At 43.5% G+C, this 26,384-nt stretch overlaps 1 protein-coding gene across 1 annotated transcript in view; it reads left to right on the top strand.

Annotated features, from left to right (window-relative positions):
- Positions 1 to 6,104: 6,104 nt before the first annotated feature.
- The window catches only part of MTX2 (metaxin 2), a 32,648-nt gene continuing 12,368 nt past the window's right edge, over positions 6,105 to 26,384 (top strand). Inside the window, exons 1-3 of the mRNA XM_042822696.1 lie at positions 6,105 to 6,193; positions 19,115 to 19,162; positions 20,098 to 20,144. Coding sequence (XP_042678630.1) covers positions 6,154 to 6,193; positions 19,115 to 19,162; positions 20,098 to 20,144 — 135 coding nt within the window. The 5' untranslated portion in view covers positions 6,105 to 6,153. The remainder of the gene's footprint in view (positions 6,194 to 19,114; positions 19,163 to 20,097; positions 20,145 to 26,384) is intronic.

Below are 26,384 nucleotides of genomic sequence, written 5' to 3'. Positions count from 1 at the left end.
ATTTTTTTTCCTTCACCACAGTTACACCCCGGGGAGAAACTGTGTCAAGTATGAACTTCTACAGCTGTAATGAAGATACAGAAAAGCTTTCCCTTCCCTTTTATGGATCAAGACAGTGATTCTAAATGGCATAGATTCTACTTCTGAAGTTTCTGCTACATCACACCTAGCGAATCAATTTTCAGCCTCCCTCAGAAATACACCAGGGCACTCCCGTACAGTCAGGCTACATGTTTAAACTGGAAGCGTTGGAAACAATCATGAGAAAAGCCTCTTATTTACGAAGCACATGGGGGAGTGAATCACAAGAATAAAAACCTCTCTTCCCTCTATGTTTTTTTAGAAAAGGAGATTTCACATCTGTAAGCAAACAGGTTCATAGAATATGACTCAGCTCCATAGCTTTTCTCTGTAAAAACTGAAGGGTGCAATACAAACAACAGATGCTGCTCTAAGGACCAAGCATTTGGGCAGAGCCAGTCACAGCTCTTCCATTGCAGTGAGATTCACAGTGCCTCCGAAAGAGCAGCCATGAACTCCACCCTGCCCTGGCTCAGCAGCTGGGGCACACACATGCGGTTAGTGACATTTGCGACCCCGCACCAATGCGTTGGTTGGTGCCAAGTTCTCAGCCAGGAAAGCTCCTCACCTGCTCACAGCTTGGGGCTACGCTGTGGGTCAATCCCCAGGAACTCCATAGCAAACTTTTTTCTCAGCTGTGGAAAAATTTCTATTGGGCTCTTATTTTGCTAGAGTTGTACATATTAGACTTTTTTGTGTGTGTTGTTTTGGTCTTCTACTTCTAAAACTGTTACAAGAGTTGGGGTTTTATCCCAGTGTGAAACAACAGCACATTTTTAATCTAAAAAAATCTTTTGGGATGAGGAAACTATTTCCTGCCCAGCTCTACAATTAATCACAGCACATCCCTTATAGTGCGCTACGGATAAATAATTCATTACAGCTGCCTCTTCCCTCTATACAGGGTAGGCAGTTGTGATCGTTTCCACAGGAAGAAGAAAGTTAATTCTTTCTATGCTGGCCTCCAGAGAAGGATTCAGACCATCTTACAAGGAGCTCTGATGAATTAATAAACCCCCTCAGTATTTACCACACTTGTCCAGAAACTGAGCTCAGCTGCAGCTCCTTAATTTTACAGATACAATCTCCAGAGTTTGGGAAGACTTGCCTAACCTGTGCCTGCAGTCAAACTGTGAGCAATTATTCTGACTTTCATTAACAAGATGATTCAGGATTTAGCAGCTGTGTGAGCTACACAAACATCAAGATGAACATTTAGAGCAATTGCTACTGCCAGTTGGAGCCATAACTGCTGCTTTGACATTCCTGCAGTTTAAGCAATGCAACTGTGAGCTGTGCTTCAAATTAAACAAATAATAAACAAATAAATAGATGAATTAATATTTGTCTCATCAATTAGAAATTCAGAAAAGATGGACAAGTATGGAATCAGTCTGTTACTACAGGTTGGACCCAAGAGAGCCAAAAGGTCAGCACAGCAGGGAAGATGGATGAAAGCAGCCATGGCCATGGGAGAGCATGTGCAGGGAAATCAGGGGAAGTCCGGTGGAGATCTGCATGTTTCAGAACATGGGGAAAATCTCCTCAGCAATTGCCATGAATGACAGTGATATGTAAGAGCCTGTGGGCTGATGATGCCCCCAGTGATTAAAGAGTGAAGTGAGGATCTCCGCGCAGTAGCCTTGATGCTTGCTCAGTGCAGCTGTGCGGATGACAGATGCTCTAAAAGAGACTTGGTACTCCTGAAAAAAAAAAATCAGACCACGCTCAATAAAAGAAGGCAAGAAAGGAGGTAAGAAAGCAAGAAGAAAATGATTTATCAAATTGCTTTCATACTCAGTTTAAGATCCGCCTTTTGCTTTCAGAAACGCTATTCTTGTACCTCTTAAAAGACTGTGAAAACTCTTTTTATGCTCACGTGGGTTATTGGAAATATATCAGCATTAGTTGATTTGTCAGCTAAGTATGCAGTATCTTCCACAAGTGCAAAGTGGTTGCGTTAATACTCTAACTGCTGCATTTCTATGAAAGCATATTCCTAAAAATCATGTTCTATACTGCTCCACCCCTTCCAGTAGCACAGCTGAATTGCCTTCACCTGTGCTCCTGCAGCTGACTCATTGCTCACCTCAGGTGGTCAATCAGAGGTTCAGGTCGTGATCAACAGTTCCCATACATCTCACCATCCTGCAGTTAATATTCATGGAATGTAAACTACTATAAAATACACCTGAACTTCCATAGAAGCACCTTTACTTCTCACTGAGTTCTAGATGCTCCCATAGGGCATGTCAAGTTCCCAAGGACATGGACAGGAATTGTGGAGGGGGAGTTAGGCCTCAGCCTTGACTTCAATCTGTCACAGAGCAGTATCTCAGTAAGCTCACTAAATTCTGGGACTGAAAACCTTGTAACTTAGCCTTATACTTGGGTGATTTTGGCACCACTCCTCGCATGGAAAAACAGTGAATTACGTGAAACAGTTGACAGGCAAACACTCACATGACAAACACACTAAACACCCTGTGAGATCTATTTGATCACGTCAATCCAGATCCATCTGTTTCTGCTGCTCTGGGTGCTCTGCCAGGCTGCTTAGCACACAGATCACCTCTGGCACAAAGTCATGCTAGAAACACCCTCCTGCTGTTGCCTGGCACTCAGTGTGTTGGCAGGGAAGGACATGCTCAAATCCTCTTTCATTGCAGGGATCTCCAGCAGCCATAATAGCTTTTTAAAGACACTGACAGGCAGCATAATTCAGACCAGTGCCTAGAATGCCTTAAATTACACTGGAGGGGCAACATGGCAGTGCGCCAGGCATGGAGAAGGCATTTCTGTGCTGGTTTGCTTGCTTCCTCTAAATGAGAGAATCCCTAACTACCACTTAGCTTATTCTCAAGCACCAGCCACACCACACAATCCTATTTCCCTGGTGGACAACTCAACCCTAGGGATTAACGTCTTGCTTGCTAAAGACAGCCCACAAGAAGAGATGAGTTACATGAAGGCTTTACTTCATCTTCTGGGCGTGCCTTTGTAAGGCAAGATCCCTGTTTACAGGTGGTTCTGCTACATTGACTTGTAATGTAGTAATGTTAGAACGCAATCAAAAGAACAGCAATAACAGTGGAATCGCACAATCCTAGACTACAGCAAACGAGAACAAGCTCACATGAAACACCTGTAGACACAGAAATGAAGAAAGAAAAACTGCTGACCTTTGAAAGTTCACAGATACACAGGGACCTCCAACAAAATTCCCTCTCTTCCACTGCCAACCCTTAAATGAGGTCTGGGAAGGGGTGGATCGTGGGTGCACCCTTTCCAGTCACTCAGGGGCATTGCATGCACCTGAGCTCCCCTGGGTTGGCCCTGTCTTCCCACTAGGTGCTCAATTACTGATTCAAGCCATGACTCAGCATTTCTGCTACACCACTTCAGCTGACCTTCTGAAATACGAAGTTCTGCAGATTACCCAATTTTGCCCTTCAGTTTCCCTTGAAATTCTAACTTGAAGTGCATCTTTCTCTTAGTATTGAAATTTGATGGACTTTCATCTCGGGATCTGCTGTTTGCCTTTGCAATCTGTGAAAGGTGGGAAGCTTTCCATGGTATTAAATATTACAGAAGGAAGCTTGTGAATTGCATGGCCAGCTGAAGAAATGTATATGATGGCCCTGAAAGAAGCTGGGCTCACCATGAGCAATTCCTGATCTCCAGTCACAGAGAAGGGATCCTGAGCATCTTTATCTTGCCATACTTTGAAGGCAGGGACATTTACAACAATCCACATATTGTATTCATAATGTAATATTATGGCATTTTCCTAAACTTTAGATAACCTTTATGTCACAGAATTAAGACTAAGACATTAATAGTGGTTTAAGGCCAAGATGTACATCTCAAAACACAAAGTTTGTACCATGGAATTTAACTCATGACGAAGAAAAGGCAGTTATACCCTTAATTGATTCCCTTTAGTTATTGTCCACAAAACACTTCAGGAAACATTCACATGTTGAAAAGGAGATAGCTGGTATGATCCATAAGAAAACATCTGTAATTCTTGGAAATCTTCTCCTGTCAAATTCAGTTAATTTAATGCCTGTGCTCACTGATCATTTCTATAAAGGTCAAAAAATGAATGATCCAGTTGGTACATATTCCAAAGACACACAGCCCCAACTAATCTCTTTTTTCTTGTCCTAATTTGCAATTAGTTCAGGCAGTTGGAGGTTGATCTTTTTTTTCTGCTTTCAGACTCTAAACCACATTTAGATGTTTCTGTTATCTTCAGAGAACTACTGGGATTAAGTTCTCACATGTGTTGAAGCTCCATACAGTGTAAGTGCCAGAGGAACTGAAGATGGATTGATTTGCCTTACTTAGCAGATTCTGGGGCCTGTTACAGCATTCCCCAGTAGCTCTTACCTACACTGATTTTTTTTTAAATAAAATCATTAAAAAAAAAAAAAAAAAAAAAAAAGGTAAAACAGACTGAAATTACACCTTTCAGCTCCTTATCTATTGCCTCTACATGTCACGTGGAGCGAGCTAGATAAACCAACTTTCCTTCAGTAGTAGAGACTGCCCACGACTGGGGACTTTGTTGGATCCAGAGCACTTTTAAAAGTCCTTTGATGCTGCTCTGCTGGTCCAGGGCACCTTTGCCAAGACTCCTTTCCATAGGACCATAATTGAAGTTGTGTACACATAATATATCACCAAGAAAAAGCTGCAAAACATCTGCAATTATCCTTCCACGTGCACTTATTTCATTTTGCTCCTTGAATGAAGCTGAAGTGTCTGCAGTATTTCAGATGTCAGCCATGTTTATACTGCTGAAGGATTTGGCATCTGTCACAAGTTAAATAACAAATGTCATCGCTCCCCGAGCAAAGGCTTTACTACTGTTTACTGGATAGAGATATGGCTAAGTCAGCCCAAGAATCCATCACAATACTCAGAATTATGATAAATATTCTCATCCATCATGATGTTGGCCAGTGTTTCCTGCTACCATTTGTCAGACTGTAGTTTTGTTTTCACTTTTCTTTTGATTACATTTCCAGGCAAAGGAAGAGAATTATTACACCACGGCTAAATATGAAGATGTATCTCAGATAACATTTCAATTGGGTGCAAATTCAAAGGGGTTTTTCCTCAGTCTAGATTAACTAAGGGGATTAAGATGTAATTTCCCAAATAGGGGGTTGTTCATAATCCTCTCAAAGTTTCTATCCTCTACCTATTAAAAGCCTTAAGGAAAAGTTCTGCAGAGAGCTCGTACAGAGCCCAGTGAAGTTGCTTTTCTTGGTAGTTTTGTAGTTGTCACGGAAAGCATGTATTGTAATACATAAGAATGTCCTTCACGTTACCTATCTCTTTTATGAAGTCTGAAATTCTGTGTGGCTGATACAGGGCTGCAAAAAGGCTGCAGCCTGTGCAGCAACCTTCGTTAGCAGATGGGGAATGTGTCATTTGTGGTTCACGGCGTGGAACTAAGGAACATTAAGATCTGGGCTGTGTACCCTCCACCCCCAAGAACAGGATCTTAAATGGATGGAATTAAAGCTGTTTGGCTTCACAGCACACTCCCACACTTTGAACTGTTTGCATTTGCATTTAGGTCTAATGCTGCACGCGCAGCTTTGCAGCGTATCATTTCCAGATGAATCTCCCCCTCACATCGCGCAGCACGCGCTCCCAACAGCAGGTCCCCGCGCTGGAGTCGCACAGTACGTCAGCCCTCTGCATTTCTTTATCGGTCTTAAAATTTGCTTTTACTTGGGACGCGAGCACATCGGCGAGGCGCCCCCAGGCCCAGCAGCAGCTTCTTGTGGGCACCGCTTCTTTCCCGCGCGCACGCCCCAGCGCAGAGCTCCGCTCCGCTCCGCTCCCCTCCTCGGGCCGCCCCGTCAGCCCGCCCCCTCAGCAGCAGAGCCGCAAATCGCGCCCGCGCGGCGAGCGACGGCCGCACAAAGCCGCCGCGAGAGCTGGCGGCGGGAGGCGGGCCGGGCGGCGGGGCGTGCCCCGGATGCACGGCCTTGCGGCACGGCCCCAGTTCCTGCCTGTGCCCTCAGCCCGGCGGGGCTCGCCCTGCGCAACATGTCGCTGGTGGCGGAGGCCTTCATGAACCAGCTGGCCGGTGAGGGGCGGGCGGGCGGCCGGTGGGGCGGGTGTCGGCCCGGGGTGGCCGCTGGTGATCGCGGGTGCGTTCGGCCCCGCCTGGCGGGGCGCCGGGGACAGCCGCCCGCGGGCCGCGGCGGGCCCCGTCCCCCGCCACAGCCTGCGATATCCCGCTGGGCGCCGAGGTCCCGGTGCCCTTGCTGCGGCCGGAGCCTTTGTGACCTCTCCGAGGCTCGGGAGAGCCCGAAGGAGAGCCGGCCGACCGGCCGGCCCTGCAAGAACTGCTCGGGAAGCCGTCTGTCCGCAGCTCCGTGCAGAGCCCTGCTCCGCACGCGCTTGTCCCGCGAGGCGGCCGCCACGGCACCTCGCCAGGTTCCCGCTGCCATGGCGCAGCGCACACCTGCGGGCGGCCATCACGGCCGCTGCTCACTTAACGAGCCTGCAGCTCCCAGCTGTGCTAGGCGGCACCTTCATTTTGATTTCATAACGTTCCTTCACAAGTGCTGCGTTTCTTGTGTTGCTGTTGCCAAGCTAAGAAGTACAGCAGTACATAATTTGCTCTTATGGTTTGCCCCAGCTGGGCCACACGCACCAAATGTGAGCCTTGTCATAAATCAAGGTGATGTGCATAACCAACACTTTTTATCAGAAGTGCTCTCAAGGAACAAACACGCACCTCAGCTAGCTTCTGGCTGAGGAGTTCAGAAAGCGCTCAGTGTATTGGTCACATTCTTCTGTTGCCTCTGTCCTTATTTCTTCCTGCTACATGAGCCCATAAGGAGCAAATACTGCAAGGAGATGGCATTACTATTTCTGCCAAGCTGTTTGGGAAGAAGCCAGTGTTTGTCCCAAACGCTGGGCCTGCAGAGGCTCTAATGTAGGATCCCCAGTTCAGTTTTCAGAGCATGCTTGCTTGTGGCCGGTATGATAAGGGAAACCCAGATGGCTCAAAATTGGGTACACATAGGCATCCTTAAAGTTGTGCTAGGCTCTTGGGTTGGGACTTGTTGATTCACAGATGTTAGCTCTGGGAGCAGTTACATTTTAAGAGCCAGAAACCTCAGGACATGGGTATTATAGTATGTCAGCATCACTCCATGCCATTTACTACTGTGATCTCCTTAATACTTTTCATTCACTTACATTGCGAAACAAGTATAATCACAAATGTGAGTAGGAGTTGATTCTGTTGTGTTTGTCTGCTGTGGCCTTTATGAATATCTTAGAACAGGTACTTTCTTACTGGAATTACAGATAGGGGCTCAAAGCTGTATTGCATGTAGGCATGTGCATAGTGCAAGAAAAAACATGCATTTTAAACTCTATAAGCAAGAAATACTGCAATGTCTGGTTCCTTCCATTCTCTCCTTTCTGAGTTGTTCTTCCTCTGTTTCTGGGCAGATTCTTGCCTCCCCTTTGGGTTGGTTGCTTTTGCTAGCCTCAGAGTATTGTGATGACAGTTATGCTATGAATGTGGTTCTCTGAGAGCATCAGAAGTGTTCATATGCTTCCTTCCTAAATTTTAGTAAGCATAGAGCCTCATCTTTCACCTGTCAGGTACAGGTTAAGCAATGCTAGTTTTTTTTTTTTGTTTTTAGGTAATACAACATGCAGGTATGTAATACAAAATTGCTGCAAATGCTTGTATATTTTTACTGAGCAGAAGTGCTCAGTGCTTACTTCATTGATCTGCTGGATGTGCAGCAGCTTACCTTGATTGAAGGTACAGTACAAATCCTTGCTGTGGACCTGTCCACTTGTAACTCTATGATGCAATGGAAAACACAGCAGTAAGAGTGGGTGGCAGAGTCCTATGCTGCAGCCAGTGAAGATAAGCCCAAATTCAGCAACTATGGATGCAAAAACAAAGGAAAAACAGCCTGCTTAGCTTTGAAAACCCTCAGGTAGACAGGGATTTCCAGCAGGATACCATTGCCTCCACTACCAACCCTTAAATGAGGTCTGGGAAGGGCTGTATCCTTGGCTGCACCTCTTCCAGTTACTCAGAGGCATTGCATACACCTGAGCTCCCCTGGGTTGGTCCTGCCTTCCCAACAGCTGCTCAATCACTGGTCCAGGCTGTGACTTGCATTTCTGCTATGCTCCACCTCTTCATGGTGTGAACCAGTGATTGAGCAGGTTAAAAAGTAAGCCCTTTCCATTATGATGATCAGGTAGACCTTGACACTTAGTTGAATTTGCCTGTCAGAGTGTCAGTTAACAAAATACAAGACAATTGATGATTGGTTCATGTTTGAAGTTCATATTCCTTTGTGGGCCAATACTCAGTGAGTCTCCATGAGGCACACAGTTGCTTGGACCAGGGAGGGTTCAGCTCGTATTTCATCAGTCGCATATACTCCTCCACTGGGTCATGGTGATCTTATAGTGTCATTAGAGCATTTTGATGTCATGTTGCTCCTCCCAGTGATCATGTAGACCCAAAGAGACTCACAGGGAGTAGTATAGATGTTTCAGAGGTACCAGAAAGAATGGGTCTGCCCTCTACAGCAAGATATGGGCCATGTTCCTGTTCTGGGTCAGTACTTCAGCTTGCACTGGGGCATGTCCTGTCTGTCTGTGCCCTACCCTTTGGCTTGATATGTGAGACTGCGCAACTATATTGGGTAGCAAAAGGGGGCAGCTGATTTGCCACAGGGACATGATTAAGGTCCCCTTAGCAATTCAAACTAGAATGTTGACTACAATATCTGCATGCCATACACCCATTACTGGGGGGACTACCAATCCCCCAGCCTCCAGTAATCTCCCCCAAAGTACAGGTAGGCCACACCACTACGGAAGGTGCAAGTAGTTCCAAGGTCATTCTATTTTACAAATACCTGGTTTTAGGTTTTCAGAGGCAGGGAGCAGAAGACTACTTTTACTGCTCATTTGGGATTTTACCTGGTTATCACAGTGCCTGTTGCTTGGATCCTTGGAACAAGCCCAAATGCAGCAGCTGCAGACACAGAAACAAAGGAAGAAAAACTGCTTACCTTTGGAAGGCCACAAGTAGGCAGGGATATCTAGCAAGAAACCCTCACCTCCACTGCCAACCCTTAAATGAGATCTGGGAAGGGATGGATCCTGGCTCCACCCCTTCCAGTTAGTCAGAGGCATTGCATACACCTGAGCTCTCTGGGTGCTCAATCCCACCAGGTGCTCAATCACTGGTTCAAGCCCCGACTTAGCATTTCCACTACACCACTGAATCATTTTAAAAACAAAATTATGACCTTGCCTTTGCTTTCCAAAAGCAGATCAGTGTCAAAAGCAGCTATCTGCCTTGAAAATAATAAATACCTTTGCCAATGGGTCGTGGCCTTCTGGCTCTTCTGTATTATGTATCACTCCAAGACTAAAATTAAATAAGGGAAAAATTGCTCAATTTGTTCATATTGGAAAATTTTTCTAGAAGTTATCCAGGATCTTGGCCAATACCCCCCAGTTGTAGGTTTGCTGAGACCTTGCATAGACACAGGGAATATTTTATTCTGGTACTCTGAAGGTTTAAATGTCTCACAGGTATTTTTGAGGATGAAAAATGGTGTATCTGAAAGGAAAAACATACATAACAATGGCTGTTCTAATAGCCTTCTCCTCCTACCTGTGGTTGTGAATACTATGCTATGTTATGCATAAGTGGAATGGTAAGGTTGATTGAGAGGGAAAAAACAAACAAACAAAAAAAACCCAACCCCCGAACTGTGAATCTGATTTAGCATTGGCGCAGGTTGCTCAGAGCAGTTTTGGAATCTGTGTCCCTGGGGATGCTCAGAACCCAGCTGGTGACAGCCCTGGGCAACATGCTTCCAGCTCCAGCACCTCCAGCTCAGCCTCTCTGTGCTTCTCACTGGCTCAGCCTGTTGGCACATCTGCAGAGGCTCAGCAGTCTGTGCAACGTGTGTGCATGTCAACGTGCTGAGCATGACCTGCTGCTGTCATGCCTTAGTGATGCACTACGCACTGATGACTTTATCTCTTGCGTGGAGTCAGATGCTTGGTTTAGTGATGTTTAAGCATTCACTTGTTCAGGAATGTAGAGAGACTGATGCTGTGTCTCAGGGAATAATAAATACTTCCATAGTTCTGTGAATTGCAAGCATGTTATACCGCAGTTTGAATAATCAGTTTCTGAACTGTTGCAAATATTAATTGGATGTATGGTAGGGAATTTGTTTAGAGTAGCTTAGCATCAATCACATTTTAACAGGGTAGGAAATGGGTATTTATGCTATAAGAAGAATTAGAGTGCCAGCTTTCAAGTGGTGCAGAATATTAAACTCTGACTGTGGTAGTTTAGAGAAGTTGGCTGCTCAAGTCACCCTGAAGAGATTGTTGAAATGTTGTTCAGTTGTCACTGAATTACTCAATATGCTTAGCATGTTTTTCCCCCACACGTTAGTTTCAGATCAGCAATCAAAAAGAGAGAAAATAATATCCTTGTTTGTCCTTTGATCTCTGGAAAATTACTTCTGTTTATTGCAGCTGAGTTATGTCTAGAGGTCTTTGGCCAGTTTTAGTGCTGAGGGAAATGAATGCAGTTTGAAAAACAGATGCCCTTCTGCCTTTAGATATTTTACATTCTCACTGAGTCTACCTGCAGTGTAACATGCCAGAGCAAAAGTAAATTTCTTCTGTGCACATTTTATGTATTAAGGCAAGCTTCAGTTTGGCTTAGAGAAAACATCTAGAGTGAAAACTGCCTGCCTTCATTGCTCCTGCATACAGAGGCATGAAATGTAAGCTGGGCATGCATTTTGTACACTAGAATGTGCGTGTGTGAATGTGAACATTTTGTGCCATTATACAGTGAAAAAAATAGTTCCCTGTTTTTACTTAATATTGGCAGTCCAGTATTTCAGCCTGCTGCAGAAATGCTTGTAGTTGAGGGATGGTTTGTAAATACTGAATTTGTCAGGCTGTTTTGGTTTTGTATTGTGATGTACTTCAGGCTGGGGACACGGACTGGGCTTTTTTGTTTTCTTTTGGAGGGGGAGGTAATCCAACCTAAGAGATGCCTTTAACTCCTGTTCTTCTGCCATGAGCAAAGTCTCTTAGGTGGCTCCTGCCAGTTTGCTCAGACAGGTACGTTTTGTAGCTTGATTTGAATCAGTCCTTTGAAGGGATTGCCTGTCTAATCTTTTGTTAGGCCAGAGGAGAAATGACTTTATTTTGTAATAACTGCAGTACTATACATATTTCATTCTGAGTTAGCTACTTCTTGTTTTTATGAAGCGATTTAATGACAGCTTGTAATAGAATGTCCCTCTATAGTTGGTTCTGGCTCCATTAAGACAAAGCAGTTTTCCTCTAATCAGGATTTTACTATTAGATGTTTTCTGCTAAGTAGTATCTTCTTGTTTTCTCATGGCAGGAAACAGGATTGCTCTAGTACTATGACAAGAACATTAGTAAATGAAAAGGAACGCTTACTTTGATTTTGTCTCATTTGCTTTGCAAATATCATTGTCTCTTTTGGGGGCTGACCTGAAGATCACGAGCCCTACAGCAGCAGCAGAGGCACCAGTGCCTTCCCCTTACCAGCAGCAGTGCTTGGCTGGCTGCACCACTGCCAGCCCTGCCTGCATTGCTGCCCCTCGCTGCTCTCCTGCCTTAGATCTCTGCACTTCTTTCCTCTACCTGAGATCCAGGCTCTCAGCACTGCTGTCATCATTTGTGCCTCCTGGCAGTGCTGCCCTTGGCTCCTTGGGTCAGATGGGACAAAGGGAATGGAGGGCAGACATAATGAAAGGCCACAGTGCTGGGACTGGATGAGCAGGAAGAGTACATGGGGGGAGGCATTGGGAGAAGACCAGGGATACTGAGGGCAGGTCTGTTGGGACAGGTGGGTTGGATCCCTGGCGTGGCTCAGAGTAAAGGCACTGGGGATGAAGCAGGGAGCTCCCAGGGGCACTTTGCAGAAGTGGCTTTCAGTCTGCCTGCCAGGCATCCTTAGGATTGGAGGAGTTTGAATTGTTTGGATGAGGAGCTCTCAATCTAAAGTAGCTTCCCAAAAGGCTAACTTACAGTATAAAAATGTAGGCAATGTGGCTAAGAATTGTCCTAGTCCAGTAGGGCACTTAGGATATTCATGAATGTCAGACGTCTGTCCTCCTCTTCAGGGCAGCTCCTATGCTTGGAGCTTTATGTCTTCAGGCAGGGCCAAAGGACTTGAGTAACACAAAGGGAAGAGATTGATTTAGAGATCTATAAAAAGCTGTGATAAAGAATTACAGAGTTTCTTTGAGATGGAGCATTTGTGCTAAATATCAGGAATAAGTAAAATAGCTCCAGCCTGTCGAGACTTGAGAAATAAATCTATTGAGATCATTAGTTGGCACTCTGCGCTTTTCTGAAGGAGTCCAAATGTTGATTTAGGAGCAGATTGTATTTATGATTTTGACTCTGCTGGGTTTCAGTGGCCTCTCTGTGACCAGGCCGCCTCCTCGCAGGGAGCATGCCGAGTACCCAGGGGCCAAAGCGCAGTGCCTGCGCTCTGGGCACTCAGCTCAAAGTAATGGAGTTGGACAAATGCTTCAATCCATGCCATTAATAGCTTTCTTGGAGGGTTAAGGAGCAGATTGTCTCATCCTAAATGGCTGCTGCAGTCATGTCGTGCTCAGCCTCTGTGAGCGTTTTGCTGTAGGAAACTTGAGTTTGGGAATGGCTGCTCAGATTGAATCTTTGCATTGAAGTGTCTGCTTGATCAATAATTACCGAGCAGCCATGATTTATCTGAATTGTAATATCTCTGAGAAGGAGGACCAGGATAGATTTAAGCAAATGATGTAATTATTTGATACATGATTTAATGTGTCCTGTTTAGCTTTCATTTGGCAAGGCACTGTGAAACACTTCTTGATCCCCTGTCAGCAGTGCCAGGGAGCTGCTGGTGCTCTCATTTCTTCTTGGCCCTTGTCAGTTTGCAGGACCAGGCCAATTACGTGGCACTGATCTCAGTGTGGGTGGGTTGACTGAGTGGGGCTCAAGGTGGTCAGTCCACAACTTCCTCATACTTATATTACTGGTCGTGGGTGATGGACGGGGTGTGCCTTTATGGCATTAATCAAAATGTATTTCTGCACCTTATTCCTGTAGTAGAGATTTAGAAATGCACCAGTTCCTGGCATTTTCTTTTAAAACAATGTATAGCTCCCTCCAAACGTGACCTTTTGCGTTGCGAAAAGGGAAGAAAGTGATTACCTACTTCTTTTTGATGCATCTCAACATCAGGCTATTAATGATCCTTTTTCCTTCTGGAGTCTGTGGGTTGGCTTTCAGTGTGGTTCCTTTGGGTTGAGCACAGCTCCCATAGAAGCAGCCTGGGGAAGCCAGGCAAGGAATGCCTTCCCAACTGTTGCGATGTCTGCTCCGCGGTGCTTGGAGACTTGTAAATAATGCTGTTGGATGTGGATGCTGCCAGATGTAAGACTCGATTTCTTTGTAGTGTTTACTCTTGTGAGAAAACAGTTTTGAGGTATCTCATTATAATTTAATCAAATCTGTACCTAGGGAGAGGCTAAAGGAAACAGTGTGGAAATAATGCGTAAGTTAATTTCTCCAGCTGTAATATTGGAATACGGCGATTCAAATTAATGCTAACTTTTTTAGGTTTTAGTAGAGAGTATTTTGCCTCTTGGCTGTTTTAACAGGCCTTTAATGCTATGTGAACCAAACTTGTAAATACAGATGTTTTTGCTTTCCTCCTTTCTATGCAAGTTTAATATCAAAGTGCTTAAGAATATAACAGTAAGGGAAATGATCCATGCAAATCTGGTGACTTCAGAGAAGCTGTCTTTATTTCTGCACGGTCTGTAAACTTCTGCTTACAGTTGCGGGCAATGATTCTGTCCCAGGCCTGGCTTTACTTGTGTAATTTCATGCAGTGGTCTGCATGAAAGAGGGTGCTGGTCATTTGGGTGCGTGATTTACAGAAGCAGAAAGAAGCTGTTGAGGGATAAGCTACTGGCAAACTGAGAAATCAGGAGATTTTAGTTTACAGGATACTTGAGGCATAGATTGTCTTGTTTACTTTTCTTTATGTAGTTTCAGCACTTGACAAATAATCTGCAGGCTAGTAACATTTGGTGTTAGCTCCTTAGCCTTGACTCTGATTAGGCATATTTTGGCTTTACAGCTGAAAATTACTTACATCTGCATTGCCTTCCAAAAACATTCCCACTCCACCCAAATTCTACGGTTGTGCTAATTGCTGGGAACAGCTTATTTTCAAGTTGAGCATCGTCCTGCAGAGCTCTTTCTCCTGGTAATAACTTCATTTCCCTTGCAGGAGGGAGCACTTAGATGCCTGCATCTGGAGGTTTCTCATGTCTGTGCCCAATAATCAGGAAGGAGCAGCCTGCAGACCTGTGCTAAATGAGCTCGTGCTGCAAACCACGTCGTGTACCGTGATGGTCGAAACTGGCGATTCATGCTAGGCTTCTGAAACTGTTACGTTCTTGCTTAGCATATTCCACAATTTAACATGCAAAGTGTTTTATGTCTACTTATTTCCACAGTCAGTCTTATTTTTTAAGTAACAGGATTAAAGGTATAATTGCAAGCCATTTATTTCATTTCAACTCTTTCATCATTGTGAAGCTGCTTCGGGAAAGTGGATGAAAATGGCTGTTTCCCCATCCATCCAGGCAGCACTTACATGGGATGAAGTTTCCCAGCTATTAGAATGTAGGAGTTGAAACCAAATTTGGTGCTCTAATAAGATGTTGGAACAGTCTGGACAAGGAGCTGGTGGGACTGAAGTGCTGCAGAAAGTGTTGGGAAATGGTGCCTTCCTCGTCACAGACTTCACTGAGGGGATTTGTTGCTGCCCCTCATTCTTTGACATTGAAATTCACGTGTGTGCAAGGACCACAGAGAGGTACAGCCTGTCCTGTTCTGAGAGCATTAATTGGAACTGAGATGTGTGAGCTTCGAGTGAGCTGCCCTTCTCCTGCTGGTAGTGAATTCCAGTGCTTTCTTCTTGTGGCTTAAATGCATTCATCCCTCTTGCTGTCCCAAAAGCATTTAGATTGATAAACTCTTATTATTGAAATGACAACTCTGAAACATCTGGAAATGTTGAAGTCGGGATGTTAATTGGATATAATCTCTGACCTTAGTGTAGCTCAAGTAAAACATTTCACTGCAAAACCTGAAAAATGCACCTGATGCTGTTCTTTTTTAGTGGCAACGAGTTTCATATGACTGTCATGTCTTGTTCTGTGCTTTAAAAGCTTTTTGTTTGAGCAGAATGATACATTCAGTAATTCATTCTCTTACATGACAGATGAGGCTAGCGATCTCTTTTAATAGATAGCTGCAAACCTGAGTAATTAAAACTCCACTGGGAACATGCAACACACCAGTTCTCAGAGATTCTCTCAAAGTCTAATTTGACACCGAAGAATCCTGTTAGCACTTTGTATTCTATATTTTCTATGCTAAACTGTTAAGAAGTAGAACACTTTGACTAACAAATACATTGAGCTTAGGGAAATTTTCATCTATTTTTAGTGATTTACCAAACCAGAGATTATTTGTAGGTGGTCCCCTCAGTGGTTGTTTCCTCTGTGGCACTGAATTCTTTGGTCGTGTGGCTTATGTGGTGATGCTTTCTGTGTCCATATGCTTTTAGTTCTCACTTGCCAGTAACTTTTGAAGTCAGTGCTTTTTCTGGATGCACATAATAGGGAGAACTGATCCATAGATGCCAGTTTCCTATGACTGGCACGAAAGCAAGCAGTACAGAAGGAGAGAAATAGGGGAAGACAAGAGTACGAGGTTCACATGTCCTGAAAAACAGCAGACAATCCATATGAAAGATTAAGTGTTTGAATTCCTTAAGCATGGGAAGAATGTCAGTAAGGTGAGAAAGCAATCTTCAATAAAGGTTATGTGCCTGGGAGGCAGACCCATTGGTCGTGGTTCTGCTCGTTCTGGAGGCAGAAGGAAGAAGCTGATGGTTACTTATTCATAAGTTAAGGAGAAAAGCAGTTCCTGGAAGGTGTACTTCCAGGCAGTTATTTCATCCTGCGAGCAGCTAATGATGAAAGTGTGCATTGCGTAGGATCTAACACATAAATGTGGTTCTGTGTTGAAAGCTTCTGAAACTGAATTGACATGGCCTTTGTTAATTTTCTTTCTCTTGTCAATTTTCTCTTTTTTCTCCTTCTGTCTTAGTAGTCTTGGAAAGCTTCCCTTAGCTGGGAAACTAACATCTAGTGACCAGAAGATTATAGTTGCCAGAGGATAAACTGGATTTGACTTCATTAGTGCACAAATGATAAGCTTGTGAGGAGTTATTATGGCATTAATCAACTTGATGGATTGGAAATATGACAGAACTGAAGCGGCGTGTAATATTAGTGCCTATTATTCTACAAATTATGTCTTCACCTACATTCGTAAAGCAGGAGTCATTGCCATACACATTACTCCTTTTCTCCTCTTGCACAGGCTTGTGGTGTCCCCTCAGTGACTTCTTCCTCTGTCCCCAGCAGGTTCTGGCCTCTCCGAGCTGCAGATTTTGGCCTTGCAGCAGTTGTGGGGCTGGTCTCTGAATTTAGCTCGTCCCTCATCAGCCTGGACATGAAGAACTGAAGGCTTTGGTTCCAGGCCTCTGAGCACGTGGCCACCTTGTCCACACGTGTGTGCTTGGAGTTGGGAGCTCCTCTGGAGACTGGTAGATGCTGAGTGCAGGGCTGCTGTGCTTTCTTTCACACAGAACTGCTGAATTTTGGAGTTCAGGTATCCAGATAAGAGAGGCTGAGATTTTTATGTGACTGTTTGTTCTTGTTTCATTTACTTGTCAAAAGACAAATTTTAGCTCACAACCGTGTGCTAGATGAGTGGGTGCAAAGGTGTAAAACTGCCCATGTGCTTTCCTTCCCTTTAGCTTGGTGTGTGCTCCTGTATATACTAAGATTGGTGGTAAAAGCTTCATACAATGAGTGACCGAGTTAGGGTCAGATCCTCAGCAAATACAGTTTGTGAAAATCTGTATTTGATCAGTAGAATGTGGGAGGAAATTGTGAGCAGATAAAGGCCAGCAAGTTACAAAAACATTCTGCTTGTGTTTTGGTTTATAACGCAGATGCAGAATGCCTTTGCAGTTGTGTCTGGTTGGACTGTGTGTGCCAAGAGGCTGTGATTTGTATTGAGGGCTGCCTGGAGCTTAATGCCAAGATCAGACTGGAATTAGTGTTTGAACTTCTTGAAACAGACTTAGCTCTCTTGTTCGAAAAAGAAAAGTTCATTTAATTTTTGTGGGCCTGAGACATGTCAGCCACGTGCCTGTTCTTCCAGCGTGGGACAGAATCCAAGAACTGGATGTAAATCTGGCACGGCGATCTAAAGACAGGCAAAAATTATCGGTGGAAATGGGCGCATGCAGTTTGGAGTTCTCAGTGCCATTTTGGGCATGGAAAAAGGATGCTCTCTGTTTGCTGGCACGGTGGGGTGTTGCCATGTACAAGAGCAGTGTGCCTTTTGTGTCTTACTTCTGTAAGTGTTCCAGAGGTCAGCACTGTAAGTTTGCTGAAGTCCAGCACTAGCTTTCTTAATTTCCTCATTACTTTTGTTCTTGCAAGACTTGAGTGGATCTGAAGAAATGTATTTTAGATAAATTATTTTGAACGCTTAAGGTTGCAGTACCGCAGATGATACCTAGTCTCTATTCCAAGAAGTAAATGTACTTCCATCTCAAGAATTTTTACTCCAGGGCAAAACTTTAATGGAGGAGTGTAAAACCAATAACTGCTACAATAAAACATAAAACATTTCTTCCTGACAAGTAGAGGTGATTAGTTGCTTTCTCATGCCCCTGATAGTGTGGCTTTGGTAAGCTCTGTGCCTTCATGTTAAAGGTAGCGACCTTTGCGGCACTGCGCAGAGTGATACAAGCTTTCCAGCTGTGTTACTTCCATACAAGTTTCCACATCTTGGGTATTTTCTTGGAGCTTGAGGACCAAGGTGCAAATAATGACCTTACTGAAGCTGGTGGCAGAATTCTGTTTGAAGCACGCATAGTTATTTAGACACCTCATTGCTTTAAAAAGTAATCTTTGTGAGGCTAAAATACGACATACCTAGTTGGGATCAAATCCAGGTTTGAATTGGTATCTAAGAATAGATTTCTAAAATGAATTTACAAAGAATGCAACAGAGACATTGCACACAATACAATGACCCATCCTAATGCTAATGTAATCGGTGCTCATTAGCAGTTTATTATTTTTGCCTTCCCATAAATTCATATGGAATATGATGAACTGCAACGGTTCTCAGTTGGAAGCTGTCATTGTCTTCTGTTTCTTTGCTTTGCGACTGATGGTGCAGGTTTTGTTAAATGAATATTGCCACTGCAGTGCCAGGGCTGGCCAGTGTTTAATTTAAGGCAGGAGGCAGCCCGGGTCTTGGTGGGGTTCATCTTGTGCCCGCACACCTTGCTCTTTGGGTACAGCATCGGGCCAGTCGGGCACAGAGCTCTTCCATTTCCCCAGAGCATTCTTCCTGTCTGGTTTTGAGGTTCTTGCTTCTCTCTCTGTGATTTCTTCTGTTGTTTCCAGAATTCATTGTTTTGTACCTTAACAAATAATTGCTCAAGTGGCCAGAGTTGTGACGGGAATGTGCACAAGGACGCCTTATGGCAGAGGAAGCTGGCTGCTTTTGCTGTGTGATGATTGCGAAGCCATTCTGCAACATAGCTTGGGTTTTAGCTTTGTCTGCAACGTTTAGTTTTGAGGCTTAATTTTCTGCCCTGTGTTGCGCCCCTACGAGCAGAAGAGAGTGGGAGGGGGACATCTCAGGGCAGGTCACATCTCACGTCAGCTCTTTGCAGTTTGAGTTCTGCTCTAGGTAATGTTTGTGTTCTGTTAGCATCTGCAGTGCGTTGTTGTTTGGCTTGCCTAATTAATTCCTCTTCTTTCCGCAGCCGCAGAGCCTTGGCCTGAAAATGCTGCGTTGTATCAGCAGCTGAAGGGTGGGTACGCTTTTCACAATTAGTAATTACTCTATTTTTAAAAACCTATTAAATGTGCTCGAAGATAATTAACTGCGAGGAAGCACAGCAACTGTTAAGAGCCCTTTGTGTTGTTTGTCTGGTCAGAGGTTTGAGCTACGCTTACATCTGCCAATATAAACCAGCTATTCATGGCCTATAAGGTCCTTGGTTTATTATTGACTCATTATATTGGCTGCTGTAGGCAGTGTAAAATGATGTGGTTGCAGGCACAGTTGGCAGATTTACTGCACCAATAGCTGAGGCAGCAGATTTTTGAAGTCTTGTGGTAAAGTGGGCTCTCAGTAAAAAGGAACTGTTAAAATGTATAGGCTAGGATGGTTCAGGCTCCCTTTAGCAGCTCTTCATATATCATCAGATCACATTATGGCCCCCATTTGGGGCTCAGCAGCCTGCTACAGTTGTCAGAAGACTGCAAAGTAATGAAGACTAATAGGTAGCAGCCCTAGTCTTCTAAGCATGGAATTTTTATTGCAGTGAACTTGTCATCTTTCTTTTGTGTGACAGACCTAGACACAGTGCGCAGTATTAACTGCAAGCTGTTTTTATAGCTTTCCGAATGCTTTTACTTTTTAGCCAGAGGAGTTATGAAGATGCGGTTTTATTTAACTTTGATTAGAAGAAGAGTAATTGGCATAAAGCTCAAGTGTTTGGTTTTCAATTGTGAGCGTTTTTATCATACGTCGCTGGTAGTGTATGATAAATGCAATTGCATTTGCAGGAGAAATATTCCTGGTACTTTAAAAAAAATGTAGCAGGTTTTCTAGCCTAGCTCCATAACAATTATACATTTGCTCCTTCTTTTGCATGTAAGCAATGCAACCCGGGGTGACTTACAGTTGTGGGTGAATAGACACGCTTTTTGTAATTGTGATTTTTCTTTTTTCTTTGAACAGAAGACCAGATTTTGCTCTCTGATAATGCAGCTTCCCTTGCTGTTCAGGTAACATCATCTCTTCTAAACTAAAGATGTTATTTCTGTTTTAGGTTCTGAATGATTTTCTTTTAGCTAAAATGTCTGTATTTACCCAAATGAATAATTTAAGAATTAACCATAAGCAGTGTGTCTGATTTGCTTCGTGTTGTCATTGAAGTGCCAGAGCCGAAAGGACACGTGGGTTTGGGTGTTCTTTCCAGAGTGCTTGCGCTTGTGTTTATGCTGTGTTTTATCGTATGGTATCTGCTTATCTTCCTGATCTGGGACCCTGTGGGGTGCCCCTGTTGTCAGCTGGGGTGCCAGTTCCCCGTGTAGCCCCCTGCATGATGCTTGCTGCTATTTCATTCTCAGACCTACTGCTGCCCCCAGCTCCAGGCAGATGTGCTGTGGGCATCAAACCTCCATGTGTCTCTGGTGAAATTGAGGAGAGCTTTCATATATATGTAGTAGAGATCCAATGTGGTTTGTAGAAATAGTCCATACAATTGACAAATTTGCATCTCTAACTGACTTAAAAGCACCTCTGTGGCTGTGAAGTCTGTGTAAACTCCATTAACCTGTTAGGTTCAGTAACCCCAGATCTCGAGGGAATGTGCTCCCATTAGCAGAGAGGGTCAGGCTGTCAGAAGTGGTGGTGGGCAGGATGTCTGTCAGGTTCCTGTTCAAAGTAGCTTTGCTGCTGCTTTGTGTAGCAGGGAGCTGCACTGTTCCCCTGCTTCTTGCTTTGGTGTGTGGTCTGGCTTGGCTGCTGTCAGCCAAGAGCTAGGGGTCTCTTAGGGCTGTCCAGGGGGTCACTTCTCATTTAGCCTCGTGGGACACTGGAGACTGTAACTGACATTACTGGTAAAAATATTGGGATTATATGATCATATTAACTACTGACTGGATCTCTTAACATTTTTTCCTCCCAGTCTGGCAATGTAGGAAATATCTGTAAGAGTAAATTCTATCAGAACAAAAGCTATCTTTGTCTTGTGCTAGAAAAATGAGTCATCTTTGATATATCAAATAAACGGGGCAATTTTTTTTTTTTTGGTTGGTGTGTTTTATATTGTGTCTCATAATAAAGCAAATAAGTGCTTTTGTTGCTCCCTTGATTTCAGTGTTCCTTTTTACTCCAGAATCCTGTATTTTTTGTGGTTCTTGTATATTTTCTTGCCACGTAGCAATGCACATAGGTGTGGCTTGCATTAAAAAACACACAAACAAAAGAAACAATAACATAACCCTAAAATTTCCTTTCCTAATGCATCATTTTACTTTACTGTATCCAGCCCATTGTTATCCTACACATGTCACTTAGATGATAAATTAACTATAATATATTAAAAACGCTTGTTTTTCTTCAATATTCTCTAGCTGGACAGCTGATAGTAGCCATGACTATAAATACAGCTCTGGTAGATATCTGATCTTCAACTTTATAGAACAATTTTCTATTGGGGAATCGTATCTATTTAGAAGAACCTGTGTAACAAGGTTGTGACTGTGAAAGAATAGTTATCCTTGGTGTATGCAATCCAATTTGAAATGCGAGGAGCTGTAGTTATGTGTTACCAGCTAAGAGATCAGAAAGCTGTGACTAGACCAGTGTAGTTTGCATAAGGAAATTGCTGCATTCCTCTGGTTCGGAAATGACATTTTATGCTGATAGGAGCCTGTTTATCTTTTTACTGGATATCTCTCCCTCCTGCTCCCCCTTCCCTGAGGAGTAAATGGAAGCAGTGGATAGGAAGAGAAATAGGAGCTGGTACCTGGGGCTTTTTTTCTGCCACAGTTGCCATTCCCTTTCCCCTGTTAGGGATTCTGGGCACGTGACTATCACAGAGCAGGGCATGGGTTGGTCATGGCCTGATGAACTTTCATGTGATAGAAATGCACTGGAATTTTGAATGCGTCTGCTCAAAAGAGCGTGTGGAGTCAGCAGCCATCAGGTCCCTAAGGAACGTGGTTCATGTGGGGACACTGGTTGTGCTGGAACTGGTCCTCTGCATCTTTCTCCGAGTCCCCTTACGACAGCCCTATGTTACACTGCTCTGAAGTAGCTCTTGGAAAACAGATACGCAGAGAGTTACATCTAAAATAAGGAAAAAATCCAAGGCCATAGGAAGTAGCCACATGCAGTGCAAGTGGGGAGGTCGGAGTATGCTGGGTATTGCTGAGCAGCTGTATTGGTGGTGTCCACAGTAGTTAACAAATAAACAAATGCGTTTTCTCTTGTGGAATCTCAGCTGATCCTGGTGGGTTGGTTTGTTGTTTTTTAATTCCTCTTCTACCCATGTTCTCTAATTCTTCTGTCCTCTTCTACCGTTGTTCCTGGAAACACGCCGAGTGAAGAATTCCTTCCTCTTTTCCAGTGTGCAGATTCTTTGCATTTGCTGAAAATGCAACATCACTTGAAATGAGCTAGTGCATTGTCTCATGTACTGCTTGGTGTTTGCACTCCTTGCTTGAAGGATTTTATTATATGGTCCTGTTGAGAAGGAAGGCTGCAGAACCTTGATATTGAATGCAGTGCTATTTTCACTTCAGGGGAATTACTGCTTTGCCCTGATTTTAATCTCAGCAATGATTTTCCAGCTTCAGGAATGAGAACGTTGCATTTAGAATGAAGACTGTTCTTCTCGTGAGATGCTTGGCATTGTTCTCGTTAATGAATATACATATACTTCCTGGGCACTGTGACTCACAGTTAAAAGCATTCTCCCCTTGTTTACTGTACAGCTTCCAAAGTACAGCATTGCTGCTTATCAGTCTTGCCATTCTAAAAAAGTCACCAAAACTCAGAATCAAGCACACAGCTATAATTCAACCCCTGAGCAGCTCCACTTTTAAAGGAGGTAGAGATGGAGTTACTATTTAAAATGATAGCCTGAGAAATTGAGATTTATTATGTCATACTCGGGTAGTGTAAGAACACATTTAACAAATTGATACTATCTTTGCTTTAAAAAGCTGCTTCATTTCAAATTCAGTAGATTGCTATGCATTCCATTCTGTGAATAATTACAAGGAGCTCAACGGACTGCTGTTGGAAATCTAATACAGAGGTGTGGGCCTTTTTGTAAGGAAGGGGCCATCCTAAGAATTCTGAGGTCTTAAACTCAGATTTTTGTACAACTTCTACCTGCTGTGTCCTGTGTTTAAGACAAATTCTGATTTGGAAGAGAACTGTGCATGCTGGGAATGCATTTATAGGGGTTTCTGGTTATCACTGTCAGACCATGGGTAGGAGAGAGGGGAAAATGAAAATTATGAATGCTCATTCTCAGTGATAAAATGCTGTCTGTATTTGCAACCAGTTTATTATTATTTACAATTATTTATTTACACTTGTCAGCAGTTCCCTTGAGGCACAGCTCTGCCTGTTGGTTCTGTAAGTGCGGTGTTTTCAGGCATTTGCCACCCATGGGCCATCAGAAGATTGCATGTGTATAAGCTTCTGAGCACAGTTTCTTGCAACAGGATTTTTCAGTGAGTAATTGCATTCCTCTCCTCACTGATGAGGGTGTTACCTCACCTTGGCTGGCTCTTACTTTGCTCACCCGTGGTGGCAAAGGCCACCAACTTGTGAGCCATCCTGCTGGGAGAGCAGTCTGTGGTTGTGGCACTGAGGGACGTGGTTAGCGGGCATGGTGGGTGTGGGGTGATGGCTGGCCTTCATGACCTTGGAGGTCTTCTCCAGCCTTTGTGATTCTGTGGAGTTAAGATGTGGATTACGGTTGCTTCTGCAAAGGTTAGTTGTTAGAGCCGAGGACTTCCAGATGGCGAATTGGGTCTGGTGTGTGTGTTGCTATGTTTATGCTTTAGGATGGTGCTGCATTTGTAGCTGGGTTGGTGGATTACATAGATAGGTGGATTACAGTTTTTTCATCTACTTTCAGCCTCAAGCTTGGACTAAAACTAAATAACCGTAGCAGACAGTCTCAGTGTGAAGCTGAGGGCCTGCCCAGGCCCCGTCCCCCTGCTGTACCTGGTGCAGGTGAAGGCTGGTGGGGTTGGGGCAGGGGAGGGGACAGTGGGCGCACACAGCTGTGCTCTGCAGGCCTGCGGCTGCAAGTACAGCAGCAGCATCTCTGCGTGCTGCCCCGGCTTGTCGGGGGGAGGAATGCGAGCGTTTCGGCTGCCTCTGTCATTACAGACTCTTCTGAAATATTTATGCGGGTAGCGGTGGAGTCTTGCTTAAAAGGCTGTCAAAAATGTTCACGACTGTGGAAATTCTCACAGCTGTCCCGAGGTTATATAGCCAGCAGCTCATTACGTTAAGATATGTATTAATTGCTTGTGCAATTGATGTCCTTGTAAGTGATCTTAATATATTCCAGGAAAGCGCGTTTAGAATTGTCTGTTCTTAGTCCTGAATGACAGAAGGATGTTTGGGCAATTTAAAATTGTGTTACATAGACTAACTGCTTATTTACTTCAACAAGTAATCAAATGAATGTGTAAATCACTCATGATTAATTGCTCTCTACACATTTGTGATTTTTTTTTTTTTTTTGGTGTATGAATTGTGGTTTGGTTTTTCCCTAGACAAAATGTGAGGAGAAATGTGAACTTGTTGCTGAGGTTGAACCAAGGCTGAGTAGAGAAATGAAGATCTGACCTTTTTTTTTTTTTTAAGAGAATAAAAGCCGGAATTCTTCACCATGAGAAATGCAATATCAACATAATCAATCTGGCAGCATTATGTTGTAGCTGAAAACATGCCTAAATCCCAAGCCGTAGAGGTACTGTTTGTGAGTGAAACATCTTTCATATAGTTCTAAGATGAAATTACCCCTGAATGAATAGCATCTTCATTTATCTTCAAAACCTCTGTGCTACCGTTGAATCTACTCCTTCCACGTTCTACAACAAGAATTACATTATGCCATTAGAACAGTGCTGTGCTGCAGTGTAAAATAGATTGTTTTGGAGAATGAACGTGGCTTTGCTATAAATTATGTTCACAGGTACAAAGGAATTTGTTATTTTGTTTAAAATAGTCACAAATATAATTAAGCTCTTAATTTATGTTAAACTACAAATGTGGCCATTACCATAACTGAATTAGGAATTTAATCTGTCACTCAAAGGATGATACTGAGCAGTTTTCATTTATAACCTTAGACATACTATTTCGGTTACAGGGTCTGCGGCTGTTTGATATGAAAACTGAATTATTCTGTGGATTTGTTCATGGTTTTTAATTTTAAAATGCATTCCTGCAATAAAGTAGAGAATAACTCTTCAGTTGTCGTCACATATTGTCCTTTGTCTGCTCATGAAATAGTGCAAGAATGAAAACAAAATGCCTTTTCTCTTTCTTCACAGCAGCATTATGCGGGTGCACTTAGAAGTGCTGCTGAATAAGAGATGCCTGCAATGGATTTCTTTATTAAAAAACTAATCATGATTATGTCTTCTTCAAATGAAGCCTGCAGTGTGTGCCATCTGAAAACAGTGTTCCTCGTGTGGGGATATAAGTTGTGAACTATTTGGGACTTAGCATAAGCAATTTCATTCTTCCCTCTGATCTTGGAAACTGCAATCTGGATACGATTTACATCAAGTTATAACTCATTTTTAATGAGTGTGTGTGTTTGCTCTTTTGCATTATTCTGAGAGGGGACTGGAGGGGAAGAGGAGAGCGTTGTGATGGAGCTCTGATGGGGTGATTTGCTGCCTGATGGGTGTTGTGCTTCCAATCGACGTCCAAACAGTCTGGTCTTTGGGGAGGGCAAAGAGGAAGGGAGAGTGAGGGCAAAGCTGCTACATGAACCAATTAACCAAGGGAATAAATACAAAATCCCTCCTCCCTTCTCTTACTCTTTCCCATTGTACTTCATGTGCAGTCATTTTCCATTCTTGTCATCACAGGAAGACAGGATGGCATCACTTTCGTACTGTTTGGAGGGCAGAAGCACAGAGCTGGAAATGTCATTTCTGGGAGAGGAGGGGAGGGCCAGGGTTTCTGAGTTCTCTGCTTCTGGACCTTGGCAAAGCAGTACTGACTGGTTTTTTTTTCAGTAATTGAAATCCAACATGCTATTTACGTTCTTAATTTGAAATTGGGTAAAGTATAAGAAAACAAAGCAAGCCTTCAGTTTGTTGTGTCCTGTAAGCTACACTGTTGTTGTAAGTGTACTCAGTAATTTTGTCAGGAGGTGTGCCTGCTGTTATTGTCATGAATGATATGCACAGCATTGTTGATTACTTTTCTAACAAGCGTCACCTCAAAGCCTCTTACCAAATATTTTGGAA

This window comes from Centrocercus urophasianus, unplaced genomic scaffold (assembly GCF_019232065.1).
Source record: "Centrocercus urophasianus isolate 14NV4802_14NV808 unplaced genomic scaffold, USGS_Curo_1.0 seq_20, whole genome shotgun sequence".
NCBI classification, from domain to species: Eukaryota; Metazoa; Chordata; class Aves; order Galliformes; family Phasianidae; genus Centrocercus; species Centrocercus urophasianus.
The sequence above is the reverse complement of the archived record's forward strand: the minus strand, read 5'-3'. Positions and strand labels throughout refer to the sequence as shown.